The 12,602-nt window shown below is 43.9% G+C and overlaps 1 protein-coding gene across 4 annotated transcripts in view; it reads right to left on the bottom strand.

Annotated features, from left to right (window-relative positions):
* The window catches only part of svild (supervillin d), a 108,851-nt gene that overhangs the window by 16,543 nt on the left and 79,706 nt on the right, over positions 1-12,602 (bottom strand). For all 4 annotated transcript variants that reach the window (XM_029629662.2, XM_029629661.2, XM_065008036.1 and 1 more), the window contains exons 12-19: positions 12,079-12,165; positions 11,449-11,632; positions 6,405-6,577; positions 5,209-5,364; positions 4,726-4,862; positions 1,016-1,163; positions 493-638; positions 242-417 (exon numbers count right to left, since the gene is read on the bottom strand). In XM_029629662.2, the coding sequence (XP_029485522.1) occupies positions 242-417; positions 493-638; positions 1,016-1,163; positions 4,726-4,862; positions 5,209-5,364; positions 6,405-6,577; positions 11,449-11,632; positions 12,079-12,165 (1,207 nt within the window). The remainder of the gene's footprint in view (positions 1-241; positions 418-492; positions 639-1,015; positions 1,164-4,725; positions 4,863-5,208; positions 5,365-6,404; positions 6,578-11,448; positions 11,633-12,078; positions 12,166-12,602) is intronic.

The following is a 12,602-nucleotide window of genomic DNA, read 5'->3' as shown; positions in this document are numbered from 1 at the left end:
ATGCTAGACACATGCTGCCATACTCTAGTGTAGACAGTCCTTTGCCTCTGCATATTCGGGGTAGTGGCACTCAGTTCAAATGAGAGCACTGGTCCTTCAAACACTAGCCCTTCAAGCAACTCCAAATGTTTTTGTGGCATGACCCGGCAAAGACCTTTAAAATTTTCCTGTGGTCATCAAAAACTGAGCGATGTGATTGGACAGCGTGTATAAAAGGGCAGGCTAAGAGCTTGCAACTCACTCAGGGACATCAGTATTGGTTGAACAGGCGTCCAGGGGATTGACCCTGCAGCTGCTGTAGTCGTAAGAACCGCTCCACAGCTGCCTCCCTAATTGGACAGCCACCTTTCTGTCACCAAGGGGGACGTCCTTCCCCGTCCACACGTACACCTCACTGCCAAAGTCAAACACTAACACCTAGAGAGAGGGGGAATCAGGAAAGTCAGACACACACACATACAAACGCACACGCACTTTCACATACGGGTATACCTCTTTAGAGTTGAGCAGGGTGACACTGGGGATGGAGGCCCAGGCCTCTTTGTGGGGCACCAGTTTGCCCTCCTGCAGCCCGTAGACCCCATTAGAGTCTAACACACCACTTTCATACAGCTCATCCTCCTCCGGCTCCCCTGCACCTGCACACAAATGGACATGGAAATGGACATAAGTGTGTGTGTGTTGAGAGGGGGAGGTGGTATTTTGGGTGTTGGAAGGTGGTGTGTGTGATGAGGTGTATTAGATATGGTCATCTAATGTGTGTTTGTGTGTGGTCTGTGTTCAAGTGTGCACCTGGGATATGTTTACGACCTGGTCCACCGTGTGTGTGTACAAGAATGTGTTTATGCGAGTACGCACATTTATTTATTGTTGTAAGTGTACACTGTGTGTATGTGTGTGTGTGAGAGAGAGAGAGAGAGACTGCGTGTGTGCACATCTACTGGTGTGTGTGTACAATTTATAAGCACACTGTATGTGTGTGTATATGTGTGCATGCAAACAAGCACGTATGTACCTCTGTAGTCGGTCTTGCCCCCCAGTAGGTCCCAGAACTCCTTAGCCCATTTGTTGTCAGTGTTGATGCCCTCCTCCAGCACAGTCACCTGGGAGGCCTTACAACCAAGGTCCCTCTTAGCCTGCACGAACGATGCCATCTCTGAGGCCTAGGGATACAGGACAGGCCAAAGAACTTAGACCATGGTCGTATTCATTCGGGCAAGTGACATAAAACTTTTTTTCAATTCATTATTTGTATTTCGACGAACTTCCTGACGTGACTGAAACTGATTACTTTCGGATAAACAGAAGTGTCTGGGGGATTAGGATTTCTGGATGAGGAAGGAGAGAGGCTAGTGTGGAGCTGAACAGTAACACATTTCAGAATGAATGTTGACATTGTATCACATGGTGGCCACAGAGCAAATACATACAACTGTTGAAACATTAGACTTCAACTGATCTACTTAACTCTAGAACTGGCAGCCATGTAATACTGAATGCATCCAAATGGAACCTTTGGTTTCTATGTGCCCCGGTGCCTCTTTTGACATTACTTTTAAACTCTAGGCGGTAGCTCTAGGCTAGAACTCATCCAACATTCTCTAGAACCTTGGCATGTGGCAACCAAGCCCCCCCCCCCCCCCCCAAAGTGACATTCTACTCGGAAACAGAGCAGAACTAGCTGTGAAACGACATTACTCTTTAAATATTTATCCTAAAACCTAAAACTTCAGCTGAATTTTGATTCTTGATGGATCACCATTACAATCATGGAAAAGTACTGCCTTCAGAGGAGTGTAGCGCCCTCCGGGCAGTGGAAGGACTGCTATGTGAAGGGGGAAATTCTTTCCCTCAGGAAATGCAGTGTGAGAAGGTGGAGAGCTGCTCCTCTTCCTCCCCATCCTCCTTCGCCCAGGATGGTGTCTCTGTCCTAGTCACCCTCTACGGTTGCCACCAGAAGCAGAACTGGGACCTCCAGGCTCCACCAGGACATACCGCAGTTCCTCCCAACTGAGGAGCAGCAGCAGTGTGGAGAGGGTGAAGTCAACTCCACAGTTGAGCCGCTGGTCTGCCAGGTCAAAGTACACCGGCGACTGAAACAGGCTAGTCCCCGCCGCCACAACTGTGAGGAGCTCTGGTGCCCTACCTTCTCCAGCACCCAGCTGGTAGACGCTACGCTCCCCAGATAGACGTGAACATCAGCTTGGAACCAGAGCGTCAGCAGTCTCAGAGGAAGAGGGCCAGGCACTGAACTGAACAACTGCTTTTATTCTTTAAAAATCGAATTCAGATATTTTTTACACATTCCAATTTTCAAAATAAATATTTTTAAACTATACTATTTTGGGCTGGTCTTCCTTACCATCATATTTAGACAATAAAATGCAGATATATTTAAAAAATAGAATATATTTTTTAAAACAAACAGTTCATAAAGTATAACAGTTCCTTATCATCTGTTCATTTGAGAACATGTTGAGAGGTCAGACAGTGTTAGTGAATGATAGTCCTGTAGAATAGCGGGTTGAGAGTGATGGATGGAAAGGTGGAAGGAATGTAATGGGAGAATGCTCAGCCCATGTCCCTGTGAGTAGATCTGAAAGGATCAGATAACAGTAGACCCGTTCCAGGAGAATGTCGTGTGGAGTACATCCTGTTTGAAGTACACTAGACCAACATAGCTACAGTGGTGTAGCAGGGGTCAAAGCTGAGTGCTGAAAAACCCTGGAAGACAATGAGTGAAATTAGTGCTATGGTGCTCATTTGAATTTCCTAGATTTTTCGGGCTAAGGATCAGTCCAACATGTTCACCTAAAACATTGTTTTTGTGTTTAATTATAGACGGAGGCTGCGGTTCCAAAGGTACCCCCCCCCATTCTGGCCGTCAGGACACCCACGGAGCAAAAAATAAATACTGAATCTTCCCCCAGAGCAAAACAGCTGTATCACGTTCCGCACGTGTGTTTCTTTACCTCAGCTTGACGCACAGTTTTGCCGTCATCCTCCCTTCACATTTCTCACTGTCAATTGTGAATGAAAAGTCATGTTTTACGATGAACCATCAATGCCAATCATCTGATCTCAATCAGTTTAATGGGAATATGCATTTAGATCTTCCTGTGTTACGTACAGTGTTGTTTCGAAGTACAGTGTTTTGAATGATGTACAGTGACTGAATTTTTGAGCAGATGGAGTTAAACTGAAGCATACCTGTGTGTTGTTTCAATCAAAACACATTTTGCCTAGTGGCGCACGCTGTTGAGTTTCCGCCTAGAAGGCCAGTATCCCAGAGTCGCATCTTCACTGTTGACGTTGAAACTGGTGTTTTGCGGGTACTATTTAATGAAGCTGCCAGTTGAGGACCTGTGAGGTGTCTGTTTCTTAAACTAGACACTCTAATGTACTTGTCCTCTTGCTTAATTGTGCACCGGGGCCTCCCACTCCTCTTTCTATTCTGGTTAGAGCCAGTATGCACTGTTCTGTGAAGGGAGTAGTACACAGTGTTGTACAAGATCTTCAGTTTCATGGCAAGTTCTCGCATGGAATAGCCTTCATTTCTCAGAACAAGAATAGAATGAGTTTCAGAAGAAAGTACTTTGTTTCTGACCATTTTGAGCCTGTTATTGAACACACAAATGCTGATGCTCCAGATACTCAACTAGTCTAAAGAAGGCTTTTTGGACAGTTTTATTGCTTCTTAAACAGCACAACAGTGTGCTAACATAATAGCAAAAGGATTTTCCAATGATCAATTAGCCTTTTTAAATGATAAACTTGGATTAGCTTACACAACGTGCCATTGGAACACAGGAGTGCTGGTTGCTGATAATGGGCCTCTTTACGCCTATGTAGATATTCCATTAACAATCTGCCGTTTCCAACTACAATAGTCATTTATAACATTAACAATGTCTACACTATATTTCTGATCAATTTGATGTCATTTTAAATGGACAAAAATGTGGATATTTCGAAGTGACCCCAAACTTTTAAACGTAACTGTACGTTGGGCGATTAGGCCTGGCTCGCAGTCGGCGTTCCAATTCATCCCGAAGTTATTAGATGGGGTTGAGGTTAGAGCTCTGTGCAAGCCAGGCAAGTTCTTCCACATCGATCTCGACAAAACATTTCTGTATGGATCTTGCTTTGTGCATGGGGGCATTGTCATGCTGAAACAGGAAAGGGCCTTCCCCAAACTGTTGCCACAGAGTCCAATGGCAGCAAACTTTACACCACTCCAGCCGACGCTTGGCATTGCACGTGGTGATCTTAGGCTTGTGTGTGACTGCTCAGTTCTTGTGCTGACGTTGTTTCCAGAGGCAGTTTAGAACTCTGTAGTGAGTGTTTCAACCGAGGACAGACTATTTTTTAGCGCTACACACATCAGCACTCGGCGGTCTCGTTGTGTGAGCTTGTGTGGCCTACCACTTCATGGCTGAGCTGTTGTTGCTGCTAGACATTTCCACTTCAGCACTTACAGTTGACTAGGGCAGTTCTAACATGGCAGAAATTTGACCAACTAACTAGTTGGAAAGGTGGCATCTTATGACAGTGCCACGTTGAAAGTCACTGAGCTCTTCAGTAAGGCCATTCTACTGCTAATGTTTGTCTATGGAGATTGCATGGCTGTGTGCTCGATTTTATACACCTGTCAGCAACAGGTGTGGCTGGAATAGCCGAAGCTGATGTCCACATACTTTTGTAAATATAGTGCATGTCTAGTACCTTGGCTTTCTCGATGACGTTGGCAAACTCTCCGCTCCACATGAAGCAGTGTTTGGGGGTGATGAGCAGGAAGCAGTCGCCACTGTTCAGGGAATGGGCAGCGGGCTCCACCAGACGCACCTGCACGTGCCTCCGACCTGCAGACCACACCCAGACAGACCCCCTTTAGAAACCAGACAGTCACTTACTCCAACCAGTCATTCCTATGCTTATGGAAGTTTAGTTAAGGAACAACCCTGACAGAATTTCCGAAAAATATATGCTACTGTGCACTCCCTGGAGATGAAGTGGATGGGTGAAGCAAAGTTTGAAATCTGTGCCACTGTTGTATTGTTCAAGAGTACTGGTAATGAACAAAAAAAATTGTCAAATGTATTTACAATGAAGAATCATTGTAAATAAAGCACTATACAGAGAATATGGTGCAATTTCTGAACAGAAAAAGGGTGTTCCTGACCTCATGACCTTTGCCCTCTGACTGACCTTTGATGCGGATGAGCATGAGCTTGTTGAAGGGCAGCGTGCTGTTGTTGGTCACCACCTCAGTGGACTTGGTGCTGCGCAGGTTGACCTTGCGGAAGTTCTCCTTGCTAGCCAGGCCGGCCAGAGCTGCGTCCGCCAGGTTGGAATGCTTGGCCACTGTGGATGACAAGAGACAAAATGGAGGTTAGTAGGCCATTATTGTACTTGGACAATGTGGACGTGAGCTGAAACGGGGGTGGGTAGCAATCCAAAATGGAGGTTAGCAGCGACTCATCGACACCCCCACCCGCAGCCTCTAATCCTCTGACTCCATGAGGGAACGTGCATTCAGCTATGTCACCCTCACTCTCTGGAAAATAATAAAATAAAATAATGGCAGGGGACTTATAATCAATCATGTCAGCTAAATGAACAAGCCTACAGCCTATGTCATGGGAGCGTAGCCAGATAACATAGGCCAATAGTAGGCAAACTCATTCTGTTCTTCAGATCATGTTTCTCTAGACCGGACTAAAATAAATAATGGATTTATTGTGATGGTGTATATTAAATTATTTTCCTCCTGCATAAGGTAAATGCAGACTGTGATCAAGAACAGTGATCAAGAACAGTGTAGTGACAGAATATAATAAAATAGAATAGCACTTCCTTAGCCACCTGGGGATTCACCTTTTAGAAAACGATCCATTTACAACTTGTTAAGCGGATAATTATCTTTGAAATCTGCGTTGCATGGGCCTCCTGCGTGGTGCAGCGGTCTAATGCACTACATCACAGTGCATGGTTCGATCCCAGGCTGTGACGAATCCGGCCGTGACCTGGAGACCCATGAGGCGGCACGCAATTGGCCCAGCGTCGTCCGGGTTCGGGGATGGTTTGGCCGGCCGGGATGTCCTTATCCCATCGCGCTCTAGCGACTCCTGTGGCGGGCCGAGAACATGCATACTAACGTCGGTCTCCAGTTGTACGGCGTTTCCTCCGACACATTGGTGCGGCTGGCTTCCGGGTTAAGCGAGCCGTGTGCCAAGCAACAAGGTTCTCGATCTTCGCCTCTCCTGAGTTCGTACGGGAGTTGCAGCGATGGGACAAGACTAACTACCGACTGGATATCACAAATTTTGGGGGAAAAAGGGGTTAAAAAGTAAAAAATAAACAAACCACCTTGCATTACAGAACACATTATAGGGATGGCTTACTCCTCTCCACTTGGATCCTCTTGGTTTCCACGGTAGCTATATTGAGTCTCTGTTCCGTGTAGACCTGGCGGATGTCGTTGCGGGCCGCCAGGGCACGGAGGGGGTTGCGTGAGCCCTGGTTATTCCGAGTAGGACGCATAGCACGCTTGTGCTCCGTCACTGCCGACGTCAACCTAGAATCATACGCAGAAGACGGGGAGGTTAGAAGGAGAGATGTACACCTTGAGATCATTTACAAATGCAAAAGGTAATTTAAAAACAAAAACACTTTGTTAAGTGAGAATAGGCATTGGTCTGAAGCCAAAAAATAAAGGAAATTCACATGAACACCACAATGCCGATTCCACCCATGCTCTTCCAAGGTTTTCCAACACACAGCTCTGACCTGCTACAGTAGCTATGTTGGTATAGTACTTCAAACTGTGTGTAGGCAGGTTGCTTAGGATTCAAACCTTCTCAAACAACATAAATCATACTTTTTTGGAGGTGCTTCCACAATAATGTGATTGTACGACATTCAAGGTAAAGTATTGGAATCTTCACCCACCACAGTAAGACGCTATCCCATTACGTTACCTTTTCATGCTTTATAAATTAAATGAAGGCAAACTTTGCTCTTATTCTTACAAGACCATCAGGCTTGATTGAGACGATTTGTCTTGTAGTAATGTGGTGCATGCCTGTATTTTCTTAAGCTTTAAAAAACAACATAATAACATACTTTTTTGTCAGTACGTGCCCAACATAACAGGTGGTGGTGTGTTAGCATGTCTGCATTCATGATTTTTGTAACTGTTAACTTACCTGTGTAATATTGAATTATGCTCACAAGCACTTGTTTCAAAACACGATCCTGTTTTATCAATTGCTGTTCTGACTAATGGCGGGTTCATTACCTCTGTCAAAATAATATGTAGTTGTTTGTACTTATTTCTTTCTGCAATAAATATGGCGACCCAAGAATAATACACATTTGTGAATTTCATTTATTTTTCGGCATCAGACCAATGCCCATTATCACATAAAACATTGTTTTTTTTTTCAATTTAATTTCTATGTTTTTTTTTACACCGGAAGATGATTATGCTAAATTATTATACATTATAAATAAGCAATAAGGCCTGAGGAGGTGTGGTATATGGACAATATACCACAGCTAAGAGATGTTCAACATTCCAACCTTGTCTAGCATCATCTACTCTAAATAATGGCATTATTCCATTGTTTGACTCACTTTTAAATGGGGTACTTTTATTATGAAGGCGAACTGCAAATTCCACTATTGTGGCTAATCCTTACTGTGGCTAGCATCACACAGGTGTGCACGGCAGAGTTGAAAAATATCCAACACATGGTTGTTAGTATGGCCCTGTTGATCAGCACACGTAGATTAAAATGCCAAAAAGACAGGAGGACTATGGAGTCAACAGATCAATATATAAGCGAAAATATTGGTCGGAAACGGTACCAGAATCATACAGGTCCCCTAAACAGAGGACTTCACGGCTAAGAGGTTTAATGAAAGAATAAGAATGGTCGAAATATCTCCTCCAGAAGGTGAACCTGCAATGTTCTAATCCACAGGCAGGAACTCAAACCATTACTTTCCAAATCCTGTTCTTAAAAAGTTGACTTTGACAGACTGTCTGGAAGCATTCATTCCAAAATGATTTTGTTCATACACTCAGTAGTGATTGCACATTTATTTATCTTGCTCGGTGAAAATATAATAGTCTAAAACAGTTGATTTGTTGAAAACAGACTCAATTGATCAAGTAGAAAGCATTTCCTTTTCTTTTGACTGTATGCTGCTGGCTGGCTGTGCTGCAGCCTGATCTCATAGCATTTCGTATGATTATGTACAGTACCAGTCAAAAGCTTGGTAACACCTACTCATTCAAGGGTTTTTCTTTATTTGAGTATTTTCTACATTGTAGAATTATAGTGAAGACATCCAAACTATGAAATGTAGCAAAAATTGGATAAAAGTAGAGACTCAGAGCTACAAAATGGCATATCATACACTACAGTTCAGGAACAATGGGAAAGTAATTTTGCTTTGAAAGTTGATAAACTTGTAAACTCACTTTGAGAAAATGGCCTTTGAATATTTTGCTACTACTATTGGAGAGCCCTTCTTTGTCTACACCCATTCAGCATCATTCACACCCTCTTAAGCTTTAGCCCCACCCATCTCTTTAAGGGTTGATCCGAATGTACTAACAGCAGCAGTCAAGCACCCAAGCTAACTTGCTAGCTACTTCCAGTCATCTACTGTGAGTGAGAGAGAACAGCTCACTGAACATTACTCGCCCTAGCAGAGCTGGTTAGGCTGTTATGTTATCCAGAGTGTGCTGTCAGATGGTCCGTTCCAAATTTAGAGCATCCACCGGACGTTCTGACCGATGAGTTTACTGACACCGGCCATATTCAACAGGTGTTAAGTGTTTGAAAATGAATCAGTTATTCTGCCCTCTCTGGCACACTCAGTGCTCTGAAATCGGAGTAGATGGCCAGACTGAATTTAGGAACGCACCCGAAATGGTTACTTGCATAGTGGAGTCTTTTGATAAGACATGTAGCAACTCATGACGTTATTTCCCTGCATGAATCTGCAGGTAGCTAACCAACCAGATTCAATGTTAGCTAGCTAAAATTAGGCTATAGCTAGCCAAGCATATGGCTCTTTCTGTCAAAATTAGAAACATGTCATATCCGAAAATGTAGCTAGCTAGACTATCTTAACCGCATAAATCATTCATGGTTGGAGGCGTCTCCTGTCGGATGCCATGGTTGTCCGGATGTTTTCTCCATCTCCTTAGCTATCATATACTTGAATTCCACTGATTTCAAAATATGTTAGCATTGTCTATAAATGCTACAAAAAGGTAGCACATTGTTGTTTCTTATGTGCATGTGAGAGCGATAAATTATACATTTTATAAAAACTGTTGCACCTACAAATTTAGTAAATCCCCCATTTAAAAAAAAAAGACCGAAAGTCACTTTATGGACGCTATAGTCTCGTTTTAATCCGACGTCTAGAATTTGAGCTAGGTAGGCGCAATAAATAGTTTTAAAAATCAATTGCTAACAACCCAGTATCTGGTTCTCGGTAACGGCTGGACAATCATGACGTGTTGCGCGGAGCGTGTTGTGTACCTCCAATCAAGTTGATTTACACATTTTCATCAAGATTGGTGTCATATTGGCTTAGATATGATGGTGGGGATTTTTTTATTTAACATTGAGCGTCAATCAATGCCTATCGCCCCCACAATGATCAAGTTAACTGGTACAGTACATCTCATAAAGTACATTGGTATGGAAGATTCTGTAGTCATGCTCGTACTGTAGGAATAAATAAAGAAGAGCAATTTGCCTAAATGAATATGGGGAAAAAAGACAACTAAAAACTACTATCTATACTTTTTTTAAATGTTAAAACAGTGTTTCCAAATCTCACCTCAAGTACCAACTACTCTAGTCGATAAGCAAACTCAACGAATCAAATTGACCAGTGGAATTCCCTGACTTATTCTCCCACTGAGAACTAAACTAAGCAAAAAAGCAAACGTCCTCTCACTGTCAACTGCATTTATTTTAAGCAAACTTAACATGTGTAAATATTTGTATGAACATAACAATATTCAACAACTGAGACATAAACTGAACAAGTTCAACAGACATGTAAACTAACCGAAATTGAAGAATGTGTCCCTGAACAAAGGGGGGGTCAAGATAAAAAGTAACAGTCAATCTGGTGGCCACACCAGATACTAAGTACTGCAGTGCATCTTCTCCTCATGGACTGCAACAGGTTTGCCTCATTCTTGCTGTGAGATGTTACCCCACTCTTCCACAGGATCCAACAGGTCCCAGACGTGCTCAATAGGATCCGGGCTCTTCGCTGGCTTTGGCAGAACACTGACATTCCGGTCTTGCAGGAAATCACGCACAGAACGAGCAGTATGGCTGGTGGCATTGTCATGCTGGAGGGTCATGTCAGGATGAGCCTGCAGGAAGGGTACCACATGAGGGAGGAGGATGTCTTCCCTGTAATGCACGGCGTTGAGATCACCTGCAATGACAACAAGCTCAGTCCGATGATGCTGTGACACACCGCCCCAGACCATGATGAACCCTCCACCTCCAAATCGATCCCGCTCCAGAGTACAGGCCTCGGTGTAACGCTCATTCCTTCGACAATAAACGCAAATCCTACCATCACCCCTGGTGAGACAAAACCTTGACTCGTCAGTGAAGAGCACGTTTTGCCAGTCCTGTCTGGTTCAGCGTCGGTGGGTTTGTGCCCATAGGAGACATTGTTGCCGGTGATGTCTGGTGAGGACCTGCCTTACGACAAGCCTACAAGCCCTCAGTCCAGCCTCTCTCAAACCTATTGCGGATAGTCTGAGCACCGATGGAGGGATTGTGCATTCAGGCAGTTGTTGTTGCCATCCTGTACCTGTCCCGCAGGTTTTGATGTTCAGATGTACCGATCCTGTGCAGGTGTTGTTACACGTGGTCTGCCACTGCGAGGACAATCAGCTGTCCGTCCTGTCTCCCTGTAGCACTGTCTTAGGCGTCTCACAATACGGACATTGCAATTTATTGCCCTGGCCACATATACAGTCCCCATGCCTCCTTGCAGCATGCCTAAGGCACGTTCACGATGATGAGCAGGGACCCTGGGCATCTTTCTTTTGGTGTTTTTTTTTTAATAGTCAGTAGAAAGGCCTCTTTAGTGTCCTAAGTTGTCATAACTGTGACTTAATTGCCTACCGTCTGTAAGCTGTTAGTGTCATAATGACCGTTCCACAGGTGCGCATGTTCATTAATTGTTTATGGTTCATTGAACAAGCATGGGAAACACTGTTTAAACCCTTGACAATGAAGACCTGTTAAGTTACATTTTTATGAATTATCTTTGAAAGACAGGGTTCTGAAAAAGGGATGTTTCCTTTTCTGCTGAGTTTATATTCAACAGGACCGATTCCAATACAGTTTGTAGATTGCTACATTGACACAGACTGAACCGTACTTTGGCGTGTCGGCTTGAAGGTCGCTGAATTCCTCCTCGGTCAATGCAGTAACGACAGCACCTCGGGCGGTGGGCGACACAGGCTTGTAAAAGCGGCCAAACGTCTCCTCATCATCCAGGGTCATGACCTCCTTCTCCGTCTCGGCAGTCACCTCGATGGTGGAAGTCCGGCTGTGCCCCAGCCCTGCCAAGAAACAGAAAGCAGGAAATGAGAACTTTCAGGATTCAACCAGTTTGACTGAACTCTTACTACTGCAGATCAAAAGGCCACCACTGTCTAGTTTTCTACAAAACCCCATGTGTAGGACTACCCATTATCGCACTATAGCCCTGCAAGCCAATGTGTCAGAGAAGTATCAACGTCAAGAAACTCAACAAGCGATTCCAGTTACTTTCTGTAACTCTGAGTGTGAGGAAAATTCAGACAGAAGTCAATTGGAGAGAGAAACGTTCTTATTTATTGGCAATTGCGTGTTGAGTCTGTCGATTTTCAAGCTTTTATGGCACAAAGGGTGTCATGACAAAAAGTGTGCCTATGGAGAAACTTGATAGTGGCTTTATTTTTAAAAGATGTCATAACAAAAAGTGTGGCCACGGTGAAACCTAATAGTGTCAGTGTGTGGGATTTACCTTTACTGTGGAGCTTGTCCAGGAAGGACTCTAGCTTGTCCAGCCTCTTGTCCCCTTCCACCTTGACACCAGTCGGAGTGGAGATTTCTTCTCAGCAAAAGAGATGACGACATATAGGCGGCCATTTTGACAACAGGTCACTTGATGTATGGTTAGTTTCCTGACTTTAGAATTCTAGGAAAATGGCACTTGAATAGCACTTTTTACAAATACATGTCATGGGGCAACTAACTATGGACCTAAACCCCAAATAGCAAGCAGAGGCTTAAATGGATAGTGTAAGATTTTGGCAATTAAGCCCTTAAGCATGCTATGCTTCTAGTCGACTTCCAGTCATTGCGCTAACGCTAGATAGCATAGGCACGAGAAACTAATACGAGTTCATCGGACTCTGGGTAGGTAGAAAAGGGGCTTAATTGCCAAAATGTCACACTATCCCTTTAAGTGCCTCCAAACAATCTGACTGAAAATGTCAAAATGTTTAGACTACTAGTCTGATTATGCAGTCCATTTAATCATCAAAA

Source organism: Oncorhynchus nerka, linkage group LG23, assembly GCF_034236695.1.
Source record: "Oncorhynchus nerka isolate Pitt River linkage group LG23, Oner_Uvic_2.0, whole genome shotgun sequence".
Lineage (NCBI taxonomy): Eukaryota > Metazoa > Chordata > Actinopteri > Salmoniformes > Salmonidae > Oncorhynchus > Oncorhynchus nerka.
This window is presented reverse-complemented; position numbering and strand designations above follow the sequence as displayed.